Here is a 21,953-nt window from a genome sequence, read left to right on the forward strand (position 1 = left end):
CAATCCCTTCGTCTCCATTTCTCCATCTTTTCAGAATCCTGGGCATACATACACACATGCACAATGTGCTTTTCAAGACACCAGGTATGGCACTTAACCTGCAGTTGGCCACATGGGATTCAGCTGCCTTAGCCACCATACTACGGGCTCTCCCTCTTAACTCATTTCTGTTGGACATAATCCTCTTTGTATTGAGCTATTTACTGAGCTGTGAAATATTAGTCCCATGACATGTTCTGAGGGGAAAAAATGCCAGTCTATGGTCAGATAATTTGGGGGACATAATATATATCTACTGCATCTCTTAGCTACATAATCCACATTAGGATAGCATTGCCCCCAGTTGCTAAGAGTGCTGATGGCTGTATCCTCCAATCCCTTAGGCACTGCTTAGGTTGCATCCTATCCAAGGTCACATGACACGAATAGAGGGTATACAGGACTAACCATCTTGGCCCAATTTAAGGCAATATTAAAAGGTCATTCTATTTCCCTCACTCCTACCTGTAGGTTATTGTCTCTGAATTATGCAGCTTCTCCTTCTGTCTAGTTTTTCTCTACCCCTTTCCATGGGAGTTGATCTTAAGGACACTCTATAATAAACATCCTACATAGTAAGCTCTGGGTCACAGCCTGCTTTCCAGGTAGTCTGTCCTGGGACATGGTGCAACAGGGGTCATTACATATTGGTGTTTTTTTTTTTAATTTAATTTAATGTAAGTTGGTTAAATCATTGGAAAGAGTTCTGAAGTCTAGCACCTTACAACCCAGCAATTACACTCCTGGATACTAACCTAAAAGTTAGCATGGTGTTTGTTCACCAAAAGTCATGTATAAGAATATTCTAGCAGCTTTATTCATAGTATGAGGGATCTACAAAAAGTTCATAGAAAATACATATTAAAAATAAGTAGATTTCATTTTTTTGCTTCAATAAATTTATACTTTAATTCCATTTTCCACCAACTTTTTGAAGTCCCTTTATAGATGTAAACTGAAAATAATTCAACTGTCCTACAACTATAGATTTCTTTCTTTCCTCTTCTTAGTAGGGAAAAGGTGATTTAGTTAGACGCTTGGATGTGAAGCCATCTTGGAGGAGCACCTCCAAGAGAAGCAGGGAATGAAGCAGGAGCGACTCCATCTTGGAGGAGCACCTCCATTATAAACTATTAAATTCCTATCACTAGAAACTTGCCTTCTCCTTTGGCCTAAGAGCAAACAGGGTGAATTAACACTCCTATTGTCTTTAAACCCCACTCCTCCTAGTTGCCTTAAGAATCATTAACTTGCTTACCTGCTTGTTCTGTCTCCGATGCACTTTTGCTTGCTTTTACTTGTAAAACCCTACCCCCTACACTTTCAAGCCCACCACTCTTTGTTCTTGTGATTGCCATGTCAACCCAGAAGTGTGATTTCTGCCTTTATAAGCACCCCTTACCTTACACTTGGGGCTGTGGGGTTTTGGGAGACAAGAGTGTCCTGGATCCTCCACAACCCCGCTGGCTTACTCAATGAACTCCAATAAATTTGGCTCTGTCTGGATGTCCTCTTACTTCTCACTGAGTAGACTATAACAGATCTACACCTCAACTCTGCCACTTCATTAGTTGTGTGACCTTTGGTGATTTGTTTTTGGTACTCAGAGTCACAGTTTCGCATAAGTAGCTGCAAGTTATGTATCCTTTTACCTAAGTGTATCTGTGTGTACCTATGCATATGAATAGAAAGATGCTCTCATTAATTTATAGCAAGTATTAGCATGGTTGCTTTCCTTTTCTACTTTGTATTTTTCACTAATAGCTGAATGTTTTAAGATAAAAAAGTAAATCATATCTAAAGCAGTCTACGTAAAATTGCAACACAATGTAAAACTGTAAATGTGTGACACAATGAAATCTGATATTTCTACATGTTTGAAATGGGAGAATCTAAAAATTTCTGTAAGCCAAACTAAGTATAATGTCTCCAGTTCTTTTTTTCCTAATTCATGTATACATAATGGGTCTTTGTATTTAATTTCAAGAGACAGTCCTCTTACCTTTTCTTCCGTTAATAAGCATTAGTAACATAAACACTAATTGTTCTAAGAAAATATAGAAAGAAATAACACATCACCTTGCCTAGAGGAGTAATAAATGTTTTACAACTCAGTAACTGAAATGGGCTGAGGGTTCGGATGTGACAAAAACCATTTATGTAACATTGAAAAATATAAAAATATATTAAATTCTTCTTATTATTTAATGAAACACAGAGAGGAACAGACAGAGTGGGAAGGAGAAAGGGGGTTAATTTTGACAGTCTCCATGTGCCATAATCCAGACTGCTAGTTAGCCTGGCCTATTTAGGTTGGTGGTCCAGGATCTGACGCTGGGCTTTCCATGCATCCCAATCTTACACTGTGGTGCACTACCACTGTGCTGTCACAGCTGGGTCTAAGCTATCCTTATAACAAATAAAGAACCACTAACTTTTATTAGGATTTACATGGCAATATACACAATTTAGATTAAGAAACAAGTAAAATGGCAACAGCTTTTTTAGAGAGATTGCGACAATATTTTCTGCATCACAGATCCTAAGGTCAGATGGACTCTTAAATTAAGATAGCTATTATATTTTTATTCACAGATCTCTAACAAATAATAAACAGTACAACTTAAGAGAATGTTGAAATATGATTTTTCAACCTGAAAGAAATTATCTCAATTACAGTTGGAGTTTGATAGGTTTAAATACTTTGCAAATACCGCAAATGGGATCATGAAGCCAATCCAGTTATTACTAAAATATAGGCACATTTTCCTTTAAATATCTGAGATTCTGTCTACAGTGCCTCTGTTATATTCATTCAAATTATTCTTGTACTCTAAAACAATGAAGCTTCTCAACTGGTGGAATGTTGCCAGAGGATTTCAACAGAGTTGAAGGCAACATAACCAAAAGGCATAGTTTAGACTGGCTTAGGGAATGAATGGGCTACTTATCAGAGATGCTGAAGGCTGCATACAATGAACAACATCTGTCAACGTTCACAGAGCCCCACACAGAACAAGCAGGCTGGACAGCCCTACAGCCCTACAGAGCAGCCACCTCGGCTCAGGCTCCTTCGGATCCACATGAGAGTAAAAAGACAGCATCAAAACATCACAAGGACACCAAAAGATTTTAGTGATACTAGTGAGATCATACAGAATGCAACTGCTAATTAATGTTAATAATCTAGAATAATTGTTAACCTTAGCATCAGGCTCCAGACTAATCAGCTATTATTAAAAAACAAAACAAAACAAAACCAAAAAAAAAAAAAACTTTTGTTTAAAGAGTTACGTTTGTATTTATAATGATGGACTTACAAATTTTTCTCAGGTTATTTTTGTATTTTATTTAAATGATGATTGATATTTAAATCTCGATCTAATTCAGCCTAAATATTTCTTTATGAAGAGTGCTAAATTCATTCACTGGTTGTTTTTGCACATAATAAATACATTTACGACAGCATACCAAACAAAACAGAACAAATCCAGAGGAAGTTTCATTAAATAAATTTATTTGTTAAAATAATTTAACTCCAAATACAACTGCTGAATTTGCATTGAGTTATAACTACAATTCATGTTTTAATTGAAATGTCAAGGTTTAACAACTGACATTGTTACAAAACAATAAACGGTTGTTCAATTTTAAATGGTCAGTTGTATTAGAGCTCAACAATTAACTGTGAACTATATCTCTGGGAAACCCCAAATCAATAATGATAAGTCTGTTTCCAAAACCCACTGCAGTCATTCTTGAAACCCTGATCAAGATTTAATAGATGCACAATGACACATTTAAAAAAAGAAAAAAAAAGACCCCCAGAGTCTTTAACATTTGATTGGCTAAGGAGACAATTAAAGCTTACTCGGTGCTAACACAAGATTACTGATAAGAACAAAAAGCTAAAAACAAAACAAACAGAAGACCCAGCAGCCACAAACAAAACACTTCACATTCATACATACACAGACAACACACAACTGGAAAATCCTTGAAATCAAACACCAGACATCATTAGGCAGCATTTCTTTATATAGAAAAAGCAAGTATCAGTAGTTTTACCACAGAAAAATGATGGCAACTGTAGCAATGAGAAATTTCAGTCCTAATTCTACAAACCTAAGGAAAAAATTATCAAAGCACCTTTCGATCACCGAAGAAGAGATTTTATGGAATACTTTTGATCAGATGCTGGCTTGTTTTGTGTAAGTTGAACAAAATGAAAGGCATCAGTTACCATCACTCCCACAGCTTAAAAGAACCAGAAAGTTGCGACATTAAAAGAAAAAAAACTTGAAAAACGAACTGCTGCCTTATATAAAAGTAAAAAAAAAAAAAAAAAAAAAAAAAAAAAAAAAAAAAAAAAAAAAAAAGGAAACCTTACAAAAATAGCTAAAGAAAAAGTGGGTCTTTGGATCAAACCATAATATTCTTAAGGCATGTTAGAAAAATGTTCACTTATCTAGTTACTAGTCTGATCAGGGCATAAAGTAGTGACCCAGGGTCACTGGCTTTCCTTTGTAGCCACTACTATTTCATGTGCCGGCAGATGTATTCTCGTTCTTAAGCTGTTTATTACTATACCCATTCAAGCTAAATTATACTCATACACATGAATAGAAATAGGAAGTGCACAGGAGGACTTCCAGCTTTTGGATGTCTTTGATGCATGGTGGTTAAGGTGCTGGACTCCTACATGGCTGACCATGGTTCGAGTCCCAGACCCGGCAACTTGAAAATCACACCAGGCACATGTGTGTGAGTGCATCAAATCCCAAGAGAATGAAGGAGAAGGGACTGCAGCATGGCCATCTCCCCTCAGGGAGCAGGAGGGGGTGGTGATTTCTCACTTTCTGTCTCTCTGTCTCTCTACAGTGAGCGTATACGCCCTATGGCAAAAACCTAAAAAAAAAAAAAAATTAAAAAAAAAAAAGGAAAGAAAAAAGAAAAACCAGAATAATATGTCGGGCTGTGTGGAAACACTGATCAGGTAGCCAAATCAGTTACTGCTAGCATTTTTACAGTTAAAGCCCAGCTTATTGTTTGACACAAGCATTTCTAACTGAAATCCAGAATTTTAGTTAATCTTTTCCACCTTGCATTTTGTCACACCTTTCACATTATTTAATCTATTTTTTCACATCTGATAGCGATTCATAACATGAAACTGAAATCATTATAGATGTTTCTACTATACAATCTTAGTTACCATAAACTGCTAGTAATTATAGAATTCTAATAAACAAAATCATTCTGAGAAGTCAAAGGCTTCAAAGCGCAACAAAATCACTAACAAATATTTCTGATTCCATAGAAGAACTGCACTCTTGAGTATTTGATTTTGTTACATGTTTGAGTCAAATCAACTTTTACATAGTGAAATTTGTTTCAATAAAATTGGTTAAAACTTTGTCCTATAAACAAGGTGCTTCATAATTGAGGATTATAAAAAAATCATTCTGAAGAATGTAAATAGTCACAATTCAAAGATGTTTTTTTGACAACCATAACCTGGTTTCACCCACAAATCTCTTCAGTTGGCTCATCTATGAAAAATACTATTAACCTTTTTTTCTATCCTCTAAGTTTAATGTCAGTTACTAAACATTTGGGAGCTAACAAGGATTTCAACAATGTATAAAAACGCTCAAATAATTTAAAAGAAAAATGTTTCTGATATACTATATTCTGCAGTATAGATTCTCAGTATAGGCAATTATCTCCAACTTGTGCCAAATTCTTAGGAACAGTAAACACACATGCACACACAAACACACACTCTTCTCTCAGTTACACACGTAAGACCAGAGGTTACTTGCACAAGACCGTGAACCCAGTAAAATGTGGAGCGGCATGTAGATCGCAGGCTCAGTGATATTGCAGTCTGAAGGCCAAATTATCTCCAGAGGCCCAGCTCAAGATCATCTCTTCAGCATTTGTAGCTCTGAAGTTAGTTGAAAACCCTTCTACATTGATTGTAAAACTTATGAATAGGTTTTTCCTGTGCCATTAGTCATGCAAATAATAAATACTTCACGGCTATAAAAACCGAAAAGGTCAGAGCTTGAGCACCTTTTCAAAACAAAATATTCACTCTAGCTTTATTTGCCACTTCAGTAATCAGGGCAAAATTATTATAAGAAAGCCTTTATATAATTCTTCAGGAAAATTAAAGATAAAGGTTTTTTGTCCCTTACCTTCTGCTCTATAATTTATGTTCTACTTTTAAGCCCAAATTATTTCACATGGTTATTCAATTTTTAAAATGCCTGCAATAAAGCTCTGCTACAACAAACTTGATTTCAAAAGCAGGTTAGCCAAGGGTCACACCACAACCATAGCCCTTAAAGGCAAGAAGGAATTTGCTGCTTTAACAAATGTAAAAAGGCCAGGTATTTGTACTGTCCTGCGAGGTTTCTGCAAACGGGAACATGTGGATGCAACATGGCTTCATTTTCCTTACAGGATGGTACTAGTTAATCTACTAGAATGCTTCTTGTTAGTAAGGCTAGGCAATCTCTTCCCATCACAGTTGTTTCCTTCTTGTTCAGCAAAGTCATAATGACCATCCCTCCTCAGTTAACAGAGGGTGGACTTGGGGTTTTCATTCTGATCAAACCCTTGTGAGAGCCTCCATTTTTCTGTGGCCAAGCAGGTAATTTAACAAATTCTAATGCCAGATTGCATATTTACACAACCTGTTCTGACTTTTGCTCTATCAACCATTGATGCATGAGTTAGTTCCATGTCACAAATTAGGATAACATCTATAATTAGGCATCGATTTTGAAAAACAGAAACGTGTCCACTGAGCAAAGACTCTCTGCCTGTGATGCTGTGGGCAGGTCGGCTGTCATTATCTTACTTGACGGAATACATTGGTTAGAAGCTCTATCGCGATTCCTGAATTTCAGTACTCTTGTAGGAAAATATTTCTCCTTTACTTTTTTTTAAAGAAGACAAAATATTTAAATTGTAAGTGGTCATAAGAATTCTTCTTATTTCTCCCCCGTGATTATTTCTAATTTGTACAATAGTTGCTTCTGTCAACTCAGTGACAATGCCATCATAGCTTTCAAATGAGATCACCCTGTAGATCCATGGGCTATGCCTGAAAGTTGCAGATGCATAAAGGAGACTGAGGACAATGGTGAAAACTGTAGTTACTGAACCCAAATGTTACTCAGAGATATCAACTGACAATCACTGCTCAATCCTGAATAAGGGTTGCAGTTCACTGCAGATTCACCCCATGCATCCTGCAAACTCCGCAGTAGAGTAGACGAGGTTTCTATCGCCTACAGTATTGGGCAAATCCTGTCCAGGACAGCCATACTCAGGTGCTATTGTATGTTACAGGCAGAACAACATGGGTCATCTTTGTCAGGCTGAGCGGCATAGTTCATCTGCCTAACAATTTCTGCAAAGAGTTCGTCCACCATCGTTTTACTCTTAGCGGAAGTCTCCATAAACGGGCAACCCCACTCTTCGGCAAGGGCTCTGCCTTCATTGGATGATACTTCTCTCTCACTTTCCAGGTCCACTTTGTTCCCGACCAAGATGACTGGCACTTTCTCATAGCTACGAGAGAATAAACAAGGCACACATGAAGGTGGTAGGTTACACAAAGGTAAACAGGTACAGTATATTTTCTTTTTTTTTTTTTCCCACTTTTTCCTACTGCACAGTCTCTTCAGTTGCATGAGAAATTATTTGTACCATCTGGCTTGACACAGACCTGCAGGCTGCTCTCATAGGGGATCATAAATGGGTTTTTCAAAATGATGTTTTAATTAATCAATTATGCATCCTTTACAATCAATTTACCTTTCCAGATACACTTGGAAAATTATTCTCAGGATCACAGACTAAATCCTCTAAGACTAATTAAGATTTTTTAATTCTATTCTAAGGGATGCTTCCTCAAAACTTCACAGTTTATCAGGTAATAATCAGCTCTGCTGAACACACAACTTACAATTGTCAATATTTTACTGTATTCTATAAGGAAAGTATCCAAAGCTGATCTTGTCTAATACTATAAGAAAAAACTAGTTGAAATCATTAAGATGGAAACCATCGAGTACAACTACAACCTACCACTTTATAAAACTGATATAAGCTATGTAATTGGAAGAGAACAATGTCAATTCTTTCCACCCTGACAAAGATTAAACATTTCAATCATTACTTTCATCTGATGCTAACTCTCTTCTCTTTCCCAAATAGAAAAGATGTCTCTCAGTATACATTCTTGGAAAAAGCTAAACAAATAAGGCTAAAAAATGGTAATATGGGAACGAAGAGTAACGACCCTAAAACCTAAAGATTCTCTCTACAATGGTTATTCCATACAGGACCCAGATGTCATGGTGTAAGAAAACCTGGTGCTGGTCTGCTTATTTCTTTCTCATGTTCACACTTAGTCTAAGAAAGGTAGCTCATATATTTTTGTAGGAATATCGCTTTTACTTTAGTGGTTGTTTAAAAAGTTTTGGTGCTTTCTTTGGTTTTAGTACCCATCAGTGTCTGTGTATGCACGCGCATGTGTGTATTTTCACCTAAGCAGAATGAATCTCTGATTTATAAAGGAAATAAAAAGTGAAAGAGCACACACCTGATGACAAATAGACTGGAAACAGTCTGTCAGGTAAGAAAACCAAGCAGTTAAGACCTCACTGAGGTAGGATTTGCAGAGTTTCTGTAATTCAGGAAACTGAGTAATAGGTAGGTCATTGCAGTTGCTCCAATGTTTCTCCAATATCAGTCTTATCAAGATGGTTCTCCCCATTCCCCCTAACTTGTAAAGCAAACCGTATGCCCAACAGAGCCTCACTTTTTTCTTTGGCATTAGATCAAATCGACAAAGGTCTTGACAAGAGGACATGCTCTAGGTAGAGTGCCATTTTGCAACCTGAAATATAAAGACAACTTAAACATGAGTGTGAGTTGCTGGGCATGTGTGCGTGACCAAAATCCTAAGAAGAGAATGGAGGAGAAGGGACTGCGGCATGGCCTTCCCCTCGGGCAGGTTTTCTCGCTTTCTGTCTATTTCTGTCTCTCCTGTGAGCGCACACACCTTACAGCAAAAATCTCTCAAAAAATAATTTCAAAAAATAAATGTAATAATATCCAAGGTAAACTGAGAATTTGGACATTACTGTCTTGTAGGAAATGGATTCGGACAATTCCAGTTTGTATCAAAGGGCTTTCCTGTACACTAACTTACCTAATGATCATGCTGACCTTTATCCCACTGACGGCTCTCTACATATAACGCAGGAGTTTTTCTCATCTTCTAGGACTCTTACAAACAAATCACTGAGTACCCTGGCCTGGGCCTGCTGTATGGAGAAGCCCAGCAGGGAGGAGCACTGCCAGCTGTGTAAGGACAATGTCAGCTTCTAATCTGTTTCACTTGGAAAGATATAACTGCACTACATTTTTTTAAAAAATGAGAGTATATACAACACAGTGTGCTTTGAAATTCTTTGTTTGGTAACAACCTATAAGCAGTAATACAATTACGTAAAAATTATTGGTTGTATTTAAGCAAAAAAACGAATCTCAATTTCTGTTTATAACACTTCATAATAAAAGAAAAGCAACAAAACATCACTCTTGGGCAGTCCCATAGCTTAGTGGTTAAGGTAGCCAAATCTCACATGGTTGACCCTGGCTTGAGCCCGACACCAGTGGCTTGAGTAATATACCAGGCACATGTGTGTGGGTACCCCAAATCCTGGTAGGATAGAAAAATGAAGGGATTGCAGTGTAACCACACAATGGTGTATATGGGGTCATTTCTTCTTCTCTGGTAAGCACAATGTACCTTTTGTCAATTAAAAAAAACCCTTTTTATTATTAGTTAAGAACTAATTATGTTAAGGAGTACTTTTTTTTAGTTTAAATACACAATTGATCATGTCTCATATTTGAGGAACAATTTCTTACATTTTTAGTTAAAAAATACAGGATCTATTAGAATACATTGATTTTTTCCAATAGCTTTGCAAAAGTATTAAATCATTAACAGTTTTATGATACATTGTTTACAATAAGAATTTGAATTAATCTTATCAACAGATTGATTCCCCAAAGGGCAACTGCAAACAAACACAGGTCCACATGTAATGGCATTTAATATTTGTTAAATGTACATGAAAATTTAGTCAATATCAAAAATCACTAACTGAAAACCATCAACATTATCTTTTTTAAAACCAAGATGCTAAAGGTATTAGAGAAACCCTGATTAGTATTCTCAGAAGATTTTTTGAAAACTGACTAAGATCTTTAGGGAAAAAAAATTACATGGACATTTCAGAAAATCAGAACATGACAAAGCAAATCATATTTCAGAATATCAGAAAGTGACAGAGAAAACCATTTCCTCTACATATCTGTGGTTCATTTCCTTGTTGGTAGAAAAGAAGAATATGTGATGGTAGAAAAGAAGAATATGTGATGGTAGAAAAGAAGAAAGAAAATGTGATCCCGCTTAACACAGGGGTTGCTGTGAAGGTCAGATGAGATCAGGTAGACAGAATCAAATACTAGATAAATGCAGGGAGGTGTTTCCTTTTCCTTCTTTCCCACTGATAGCAGTGAGAGCACAGCTTGAGAAGCCTGGAAAAAGCAGGAGAAACTGATCAATAGAGGTGAAGAGTTCCAGAGCAGAAGCACACCCAATGTGGTGGGGGGAATGTTTTCATATATTTTTTTCTTTTGGTGGGAGTGGGTGGTAAAATCAGGCAAAGGGAGATGGTATCAAAGAGGAAGAAAGGGGCCAGGTGGTGGACAATATAGGGTAGGTCCACAACGATTTTCAGAAAGGGAGTAAAGAAGTGCCTGGTATCTGGTGATCCCTTCTCTGGTCTTAGGTGAGCATCATAGTACTTAGAAAAAAGAAAGCGGAAAAGCATTCAGAAAACACCGGGGACTCAAAAGAGAAAATACTGATGCTGGTGAGAAAGGGGATCTAAGCAGGCTTTGGGTTGAGGTGACAGAACAGGGTCCGATTCTTGGGGGTAAAATTTAGAGAATCTGGTCTCCCTGAAAGAAATGAGTGAAAAGGCAAAGGAAGAGTGCAGGGACTTGTGCTGCCGGAGCACAGGTGGGGAGGAAAGCTGGCCTTATCGTGTGCTGTGGCAATATGGTGCGCTGGAAAAGAAACTGAGAACAGACCAGGACTCTAGTCCCAGAACAGCTCCTACTTCTGTGACTTTAGAAGACTACCTCATCTCTTGGCGCCTCCATTTCATTAAGTATAAAATGAGCTGGACTAGAAGTTATAAATCCCAATAGACACAATAGACCATAACACATACCATTTACTGGGTTAACTGCTGAGCCTGGGCACTGTTCTAAGAACATCCAACAGGATGTCTTTAAAGAAGCATGAAAGTGTGCATCAGGAGTAAACCAAAGTGTAGAGGAAAACTTCATTAGATCTCACGGGACCAAAATACTAAGCTGCAGAGATTTTTCAACTCTACAAGTAGCTGGCAGCTACTGCCAGCTTGCTCTGACGCACAGGTGAAAGTCAAAGATGCACATAGGACCCTAGCAGTTTCATTCACTTACAATATTGCTCAAACACAAATCTTTGGGTTGCTTTTAACAACATAAACACTGAGGCTACATTGAAAACTATCTAATGCAACATAAATAATTAGTAATAAATGACCAGTATATCATATATTTACTCATCCATTCAATACATATGCCTTACTAAGAGCCTACAATGTGTTAGATACTTGTCTAGGCACGTGAGACATATCAATAAATGAAATAAACAAAGATCTCTGTCCCTACAGTGATTAGTCTACAAAGGACACAGACATTGACAATGACCATGAGAAGTAAATTACAGGTTTAATAGAAGATGTTAAGTGCAATGGGAAAAAGAAAATACAGATCAGGGAACAGGCTAAGTAAGATGACCACAGGCCTTCTTGGAAAGGTAGCAAAGTGAGCAGAAACTCGAAGGGTATTAGCGAGTTTGCCAAGCAAGTATACAGGGAAAGAATATTCCAGGCAGGTCATGACTTAGTGTTAGTAGAAAGGGCTGGTGGGCAGGTGCCTGGTGATTCAAGGAATAGCAAATGGACCTGTGGGATTCATCTGTAAACTCCCATAGGGACTTCTGGACTCCTGCATGAAGGAAAGGTGTTCACGTGAAGCTGAACTGAACTGAGGATTTGGGTGCTAAACATGGCCTCAGAAAACATGAGGTACTCATGACAGGGCCAACTGTATTATTTAGGAAAACTAGGCATTTTGTTAGCAAGTGATGGCAGTTACTCTCATTTCTTGTATTTTCATTAAAAAGTCTTATGGGTTATCTTTATTTTCCCCCTTTCCCAAACACATTATTTAGGAATGAAGTTGACGATGCAAAATTCCGAAACTACTGGGTTGCCAGAAAAATCATGAAAGAGTTTTTCCTATGCAAAATTGCATCATGACTTTTCCGAGGACACAATATTTAATTCATGTATTATTGTAGCCTAGCATGAGTAGGCTATCACCTTGTCTATGTCTTAAATATCAATGGGTATTTTACCAAATTCAAGATATCTACCTTGATAGTTCCCTTAAGAGAATGAATGGGGTCAGAAGGTAACTGATGCAGACAAAATTAAACTGGCTCGAATATCGAATATCACTTAGCATAGAATGTTGATGGGTTTCTCAGTGAGGCAGCTTTGTATATGTTAATACTGCAGAAGCATTTGATGTGTTTATCAATGTTGTCTTCTTTCTTATAACTATCTTGATACATGTGTGTATTCTATTCTGGAGGTGTCTAAACTTGGTTGGTAATTAAGAGAACCTAAGAATTAAAAACAAACTCCAGAGCTTCTGAATCTGTGAGACCAAAATTCAAGAGTCAAATTATTTAAAATATATCTATAGCATTGACGGGATGGGGAGGTGTGGTGTTACCAGTTGAAGATATTTTGGTCAACGGGACTGCGGAGAAATATTCACATATTGAAATGTTCACATTGTAAGCTAAACAATGTGATTGTATATAAAAAAATTTTAAAAATTAATAAATATATATATGTGTGCGTGTGTATATATATATATATATAAATAAAGCTCTGAAGACAGATGCTGAGGTTAGGTGTAAGTAGTACTGCCCTAATCTAATTAAAGGGAACCACAGCCTAATCTTTCTTTCTTTTAATTTATTCACCAAGTCCAGAATCAATCTTTCTTTTAATTTATTCACCAAATATAAACTGTAAACTGACAACACTATGTCAGTTCCTTTAACTTAGCTTTTGAGTGTGTTATACTGTAGTATATTAAATGAAGGTCAAGGGCTGGCCCTGTGGGCTAGTAGTTAAGGGAGCTGGATCATGGCCAACATGGTTCAAATCCCAGCACTGGTGGCCTGAAGAACATGCCAAGCACCTATGTGTGCATGTCCCAAATCCTGACAGGACAGAGTAAAGGAGAAGAAAGGATTATAGCATAACCATGTCTAACTAGGAGATGCTTTCTCCCTCTCACTTTTTTGTCTATGGCAAGTGCCTGTGCCCTCTGGCAAAGAAAAAAAATAAATGAAGGCTATTATTCATGTAGATATTTTCCATACTATTGTCTTCTTAGTCATAAGTAGGTTGAAATGAAATGCAATTCTCTTTGAATTCAGAAACAAGATTAAGAAAGGCTTTTAACAAGATCTCCTTGTTCAACTTTCTACCCAATGTTAAAATGTCACCTACCAAGAGAGTCTAAAGAAAAAATGTCTCAATCACTTCCATGACAACCTTATGAAAGGGCCCTTTAAGTGACACAGAACTCATACCTCAGGCAACCTGCTTTGTCCTTTCTGTCAGTTATGTTAAATGTGTTAAGAAGTCAGTGAAAAATTTATTCCTATACAAAGAGCTGTAACCCGTTAACACCTTGACCCTTCTTCTCACAATTTCTGGTTCTTTTATTCTTTAGAATATAGAAATATTTTCTTTATCCCCAAATAAAAATAGTTTTTTTTTAAAAGAGAAATTTGTATTATAAGAGAGACAAACAGAATGCAAGAAATCATCCCCCCCCCCAATGGGAAGGTCACACCGCATCTCTTCTCTTCCATTCTCTTCTCGGGATTTGGGGCATGCATGCACACACGCCAGGTGTGAGTTTCAAGCTACAGGGTCTGGAACTCAAACCACAATTGCCATGTGTGAGTCCAGTGACATAACTATTATGCTATCTGCTGGTCTCAGGAAGAAAACATTCTTAAACTCATACCCATGAGAATGATTGGTATAACTATTTTGGTGTGTATCCTTCCAGATTATCTTCCCATATAAACATAGACATAAATTTTTAATAAAAGATTATACTATTATATATTTAGTAGCCTCAATTTCCACATAATATCATGCCACTTCCCATTTCAGTAAGTAATATATGTTATCTTAATGTCTAAGAAGTATTCTATTTTATAGAATCTATATTATAACTGTACCATTCTTTAATTGCTCCTTCTTCATTAGTGCATATGAAGCTTTCCACCCTCACTTTTTGGCTTACATAAATAGAAATCTGATGAACTATATCTAGTTGTGTGATTCCTACCTCAAAAGGTATATATGTAAATATATATATATAATATATATATGTGTGTACATGTATATATATATAAACATACATATATGTGATGATATATGCACATTATATATCTATTGCAACCCTTCGAGTCAGAGAAATCACATTTCTAGGTTAGTTCATCATGCTAACAGACACACAGACACACACATACAGTTTCAGGGGACATCCAGAAATTTATATTACAACCAACAGTCCTAAACAGTGCCTGTTTTCTCACTCTCATGATTGATTATTTTTAATCTTCCAGTAAAGTGTTTTGGGAGTTCTGAAGAAAGAGGACTGTTTTTGGCTAGGACCTGAAGGCTCCTACCACAGCCTGTTAGCATGAAACATCAATACTTGTAAGGATGAAAAACATGAGCTAAATAAGGCTGCCCTCTTCCTCTACACTGACTTGTTTTTAAGTGACTAAATATTTCATCTTAAAAGAGCATTTCTGGTAATTTAGCTTGAATAATTAAAGGGAACCACAGCCCTTTGCTCTGACTTTCTTAGTTTCAGAATGCACACTGAAGATGAATCAAGAGAAATTTGTAAACATGATGTAAAAAGACAAGAGAATAATAATACCATCAAGGATATAATATAATAATATAATAATATCCTTGTCAGGAGTAACCCATACCAATGTAAATAAAAATAATCTGCCTTCATAAAAAGTAAGGATTGATATTGTGTCAGAACAGATTCCTAACGGTTTGACTGTGACAGACCAACTGATGGTAGAAATGCAACGTGCACGCATTCTAAACATTGTATTTAAAAGCCACTCTGGTACTACTAATATGGCTAAAATGGCATAAGCCCACTAAAGGTTTTATCTCATGCTGGTTATAAATAAAAAATAACAATACAAAGCAACTACTGTGGAACTCTGAAAAATAAGGATACACAGGTAGTTTGGGGAGGAGAGTCAACCCATGACAAGCACTCAGTGTTGTGCAGATAGCTGAAACTATGAGAGAAAATTAACCAGAAAATCTGGGTAAGGAGGCCTCTGTGAGCAGGAGCGTGTAGGGGTGAAAAAGCCTTCCTTTCTTTCCCCTCTCACAGCTCTCCTGAAGTGGGCTCCTAGCAGAGCGTGGGTGATGGGAATGTCAGCAGCTAACACGTAATTAGAAATCTGCCTTTCTGGCTAGAGGAACTGGGAAAAGGGTTCCCTAAGGTTTACATAAGGTGCAGGAAATCTCCATTTTTTTCCCTTCTCTTTTTCTTCTACCCATTTTCCCTAAAAATGAACCCAATTGTAAGATCCTCTACTCATTATCCCTAAAAGATTATTAGTAATAGTAAGAACTGTGTAACAGTATAGGAAGCTAAAAGCAGTATAACAAAATTTTGGCAAACTAAACTACAATTTTACCCATTACCTCAGTCTCAGACTAGCCTCTGAGAGTTGCATGCACAAGACAATATAGTAAGGCTTTGAAAATTGAACTGTTATTGAAACTGGCTCTCCGAAAAGGAGGGCTAGAGTTTGCACTTTGAACCTAAGTGGGTTGCTTACCTATTAAAATAAAAATAAAAATAAAAAGTCAACATTCACCAGAGAATTTTAACAGGACCCAGAGTCTAGGCAATATAATATTAAAAATATCTAGTACAATCTAAAAGTACCAAATATGTAATGAACCAGGAAGAAGTAATTTTCAGGGATAAAGACAATCAACAACACAGTATGACCCAGATGCTAAAACAACCAAACCTAAAAGCAACTATTATAACCATGCTCTATGAGGTAAAGGTAAACACTTTTGAAATGAATAGAATGGTAAGACTGTTTCAGAGAGAAAGTATAAAAAAGAATCAAATGAAAATTTTAGAACTAAAAATTCAAGTATTTGTAGTTGTTTTTTTTAAGAGGTTTTTGCTATAGGGCGCGTGCGCTCACCAGACAGACAGAGAGAGACAGAAAGCGAGAAATCACCCCCCAGGGGGGGATGGCCACGCAGCAATCCCTTTTCCTCCATTCTCTTCTCGGGATCTTGGGCATGCACCCACACACGCCCGGGGTGAGTTTAAGCACTGGGTCTGGGACTCGAACTGCGGTCGACTACGTGGGAGTCCAGCAACATAGCCATTATGCTAACTGCTGGCCCCAAAGTATTTGCAGTATTAAGAAAATGAGAGAAATGGTTGTTAAACCACATGATTGACAAGTATTTAAAGATCTAGAATATATAAAGTATTCTCAAAACCCAACAGTAAATACAATTTAATTAGATAATGAGCAAAAGCCACAAATAGACATTTCATTGAAGAGGATATAAATGGCAAGTATACACATAAAGAGGTTCTATATCATTAGTCATTAGGGAAATATAAATGAAAAGCAGAACAATAAATCAATATCAATTCTCAGAATGTCTATAATAAAAAATAATGTCCATACCCAAAATGCCAGTTAGAATGCAAAGAAACCGGATCACTTAAGAAATATAAAATGGAATAGACACTTTAGAAAATAGTTTGGTTGCTTTAAAATTAAATCTGTAACTATCATATGAATCAGAAATTTCATCTCTGGGTATTTATCTCAGAAAAATGAAGACTTAAGTTCACCTAAAATCCTGTACACAAATGTTTATGGCACTTTATTCACAATAGCTCCAAATCACAAACCCAAGATGTCCTTCAACAAGTGACTGAATGGTTAAACAAACTGTGGTAAATCTATACAGGAATACTCTTGAGCAATAAAAAGGAATGAATTATTTATATTTATATACACTTCACCCTAGATGAATCTCTAGGGAATGTAGCTGAATGAAAAATGCCAATCTCAAAAAGTCATATCCTATATGATTTCATTTAAATAATATTCTTTAATGACAAAATTATGGAAAAAGAACAGATTAATGGTTGACAGATTAAGGATGGGGATAGATGACATAGAGGTGAAAAAGACAGTAGTGTGGTTATAAAGGGTTGTATGAGGAATCCTATGGTGATGGAAATGTTTCAGATTCAATGTCAATATTCTGCTGGTGATACTGTACTACATTTTTGTAAGATGTTACCACTGGGGAAAACTGGTAGAGGGTACATGAAATTAAGTATTTCATATAATTACTTATGAATCTACAATTATCAAAGTGTAATTAAGAAAGTTAATTATTTATGTAATTTATGCTTTCTAATAAAAATGATAAAAATAATCCTTAAGTACTCAAAACAAAGCAAAACAGCCCTTTAAGGATAATTTAAATTCAGAGTCAATGCAAAATGAGAATCAAAGCAAAAAATGCAACACAAAAAATATAAACACAGTCTATGTGGGTACAAGAGCAATCTTTAAGCAGAATTAAAATTTACCAGAATTAAAAAACAATTAGAAAATCCCTCTAAAACAAACCACTTACATTAGCATCAAGTAATATAAAATATCATGAATAAAGCTAATTACAGATGTAAAAAACTGTTACCATGAAACTTATAAAACAATACTTAGAGAAATCTAAAAAGACCTGGGCCAGCCAGGTGGTGTGGTGCTTAAGGCAGCTGCACACTCCCCCACCACCCCAAGCCTCACCATGGCTGACTGTGCAATTCGAATCCCAGATCCAGAGGCTTGAAAAACACTCAGAGAATCTATGTGCATGCCTAAATCCTCAGAGGAGAATAGAGGAGAAGTGATTGTAATGTGGCCATCCCCTTAGGGGGTGATTTCTCACTTTCTCTTTCTTTTTTTCTCTCCAGCAAGTGTTCATGTTCTATAATGAATTTAAAAAAGAAAAATTAAAAACCTAAATAGGTAGAAAGATATAATACATTCACTGTTCAGAAGATGCAATATTACTGACACAATGACTATGTCCACAATTTGACTATGGATCCAGCACCTTTCTGAAAACTGACTTAGAGATGCAAAGTATTCTAAAGGAAAGCAAACATCGAGAATAGCCAAAATAAGTCTGAAGAACGCGAGGATTAGACATTAGATATCAAGACTTATTAGGTCGTTTTTGCAAAGAAAAATACGTCATGCCTTTCCCAAAGACCCAATATTATGAAGCTACAATAATTAAGACTGATTCAGAAAAAGAAATGCAAAAATAGAAGAGAAAGTCCAGAAGCAGATTCACATACACAGATTTGACTGATTTATGATAAAAATGCACCTACAATTCATTGTGGAAATGATCTTCTATATAAATGATGCTGGGTCACCTGGATTACCATATACAATAAAAAAGGGGTCAAATGCTTATGAATTTGAAATTATCTGAATTACTAGCCAAATTAATATCTGGATTATATTATACTATTAGGTCATCAGAAAAGTCATGACATAGTTTTCTGTGTTTTTATGCAAAAATGTGTCATAACTTTCCCGATGACCCGATACCTATCTTCTCAGCACTTCACTTCATGTGCCTTGGCAAAAATGTTTATAAATGAAAATTCATATTTATCTGGTGCAGAAAGTTTAATTACGAGTACTTTTTAAAAATTACTCTCTGAATTAAGAAGACTTACAGATGCTTCCAACCTATGAGGAGCCAAAATGCTTAGAAACTTTTAACTCACAAATAAGAGTATTTATCCTGGGAAATTTTCTTCTTATTATAAGATCTTAAAAGATTTTTCATTTCCACATCACTAAATATGAACAGTACAAAATAAAATAAAAACAATATGAATTTTCATAATCCATCTTTCTAGAAAACTAAGGTTATGAGATCAAGAGAACTGGCAGTCCATCTCCCCTGCAATAAACTACTTAGGAGAAGATGAGCAGGACATCAATTATACATGACTTGTAACTTGGTCGTTCAACTGGCATGACTGATTGGTGGTGTCAATAAAAAAAGTCTTTAAATTTAACATGCAAACCATCATTATTGGCAGATGATTGTAACAGCAGCCAATGGCAAATGACAAGTTACAGGTGTTCCGACAGGGTTCAACACTATAGTAAAAGAAGTTAGAAAGGGAGGACTACAAGAAATCACTGTGAAGCATGGGGCATACCCTAGGGAGTAAGCAAGTCTCCAGTCATCTCTAATTGTAATTAGCCTGGGATGACAGGCTACAGGAACAGGTCTAGTATGGTGATGGTTACAGGGGATGGGTGGAGCAGAAATCATTGGATGAGAGAAAATATGTCCCTTCATTTTTATTCCCACTACAAAAACCCCTTCACCTCCCAAATAACTCATACTTGGGCTATAGCAATAGTCTCTTAACTGTTCTCTCCTCTAATTTCTCAACCCTCTATGCTATCACTTCTGCTATTTCCACAATAATTATCTTAAAAAACAGCTTTTACTGACCTCTTTCCAACCCCCCCCAACCAACTATTCCATTAAAAAAAAAAAGTGACTTTACAACGATTACATAAGGGCTTATCCTAGTTTAACAGTCAAGGCAGGGCCAGCAGGTGGTGTGGTGGTTACGGCACTGATTCCACATGGCGGACTGCAGTTTGAGTCCTGGACATGGTGTCTTGAAAAATAATCACACTGGGCATGTGTGCATGTGTGCCCAAGAGGAGAAAGAAGAAGGGATTATGGCATGGCCATGTCCCCTGGAGGGTGATTTCACATCTTCTCTGTCTTTCTAGCAAGCGCATGCACCCTATGACAAAAACCTATAAAAAAGAAATAAAAAAAGTCAAAGCAAGCCACAATGTGGTCATTGGCTAAAATCAAGATGGAGTGGACTAGAAGAGAGAGAAATGGATTTGAATTTAGAGAATCTGAAAAAAAGTTCCAGTTCTGCTCCCTTGGATATGTCATTTGACTTTTCTTAGCCTCAGGTTCCTTGTAAGTAGAACAGAAATATTAATGATATTTAAGTATAAGGGAGATGATGAAGACTTTATTAATAATTAGCATCTGCATGGAGTTTAGTATGAGCCAGACACCAAGCTAAACAAACAGTCTACATAAATTATCCATAAAGTATTATGGATACCATAAGATACTACAAAAATGCTAATTATTCTTATTCTTTTCTAAGTTCTCTCAAATTATATGTTAGTAAGCTGGTTCTAGAATCTTAATCGTAGTGATATAGTGTTAAAAATGTACAAAAGCCATTATTTAGCATTTTATTTATCTCTGGCTTCTGTTTCCCTGGTCAAAGATGGCCAAGACTAGCCATCAGTCTGAAGATAATCTGTGTGGAAAAGATTTCAGAAAACTAGGATAAATACTATTTCCTCTAATATTAAAGGCTGACAATCTAACATCTTTTCCAAACAGAAGTACCTTTCCTTACTCTGTTTATCACCCTGATCCAAACATGGCCAAGTCACATCACAAGATGAACCATAGCTCTGACAACGTGGGGAAATGAAAAAGGAAAAAAAACAAAACAATGAACAGTATTAGGAGTTAAGTTAGTCTTATTTTTGCCTGAAGCCAGCTGTGCTACCTTTGAAGTTACATCTGGGACCCAAAGAAGGCAAAGGCCATTCATGTTTTATATGCAGCCATATCCCCAGTGCTGCTGTCAATTCTTGACACTGAGAGACATAAAGAGTAGAATGAGTTAAGGAAGTGATGGTCTTCATGTTTGACAGTTTTCTCATGTAATCCAGTGTTTTGAGTAACAAAAATGTCACTGACACAATGCAAATGTATCCATGGCTGTGAGACTGAAAAAGCATTTTTTTTCTTTTGGAGAGGTTTTTACTGTAGGGAGCATGCACCTGCCTACAGTAAAAACCAGAGAGACAGAAAGTGAGAAATCAACCCCCCAGGAGGGATGGCTATGTCGTGATCCCTTCTCCTCCATTCTCCTCTTGGGACCTTGGGCACGCACGCACACGTGCCCGGCGTGAGCTTAAGCCACTGGATCTGGGACTTGAGCTGCGGTCAGCTACATGGGAGTCCAGCGACATAGCCATTACGCCAACTGCTGATCCCTGAAAAAACATTTCTTAATGTATGCTATCTATTATAGAATGCTTTTTTGTTTGTTTTTAATCATGCCTTGCATTAGATTCTAAAATCCTTAAATTGACTGAACTATAAGCAGTCTGTAGTGATTTGGGGGGGAATGGTCAAAATACAGAATGCAAGAAAGACCTGAAATGACTTTTATTCATATATTTGACAAACATTAACTAGGTGCTTTCTATTTGCCAGGTCCTGGAGACCAAAACTAAAGCAGACTACTGCTAAATACATGGAAGAAACTATTTATGTTAACATAAATTAGGATGGTATATGTCTGGTGGCATGGTGGTTAAGATGCTGGATTTCTCACATAGCTGACCACTGTTCAAGTCTCAGACCTGGTGGCTTGCTTTCTCACTCTCTCTCTCT

General features: G+C 36.6%; 1 protein-coding gene across 1 annotated transcript in view; it reads right to left on the reverse strand.

Moving 5' to 3' along the window:
• Positions 1 to 4,886: 4,886 nt before the first annotated feature.
• Positions 4,887 to 21,953, reverse strand: part of RAP2A (RAP2A, member of RAS oncogene family) — a 37,471-nt gene continuing 20,404 nt past the window's right edge. The window contains exon 2 of the mRNA XM_006141543.3: positions 4,887 to 7,626. Within this exon, the coding sequence (XP_006141605.1) occupies positions 7,389 to 7,626 (238 nt within the window). The 3' untranslated portion in view covers positions 4,887 to 7,388. The remainder of the gene's footprint in view (positions 7,627 to 21,953) is intronic.

This window comes from Tupaia chinensis, unplaced genomic scaffold (assembly GCF_000334495.1).
Source record: "Tupaia chinensis unplaced genomic scaffold, TupChi_1.0 Scaffold000057_1, whole genome shotgun sequence".
Taxonomy (NCBI): domain Eukaryota; kingdom Metazoa; phylum Chordata; class Mammalia; order Scandentia; family Tupaiidae; genus Tupaia; species Tupaia belangeri.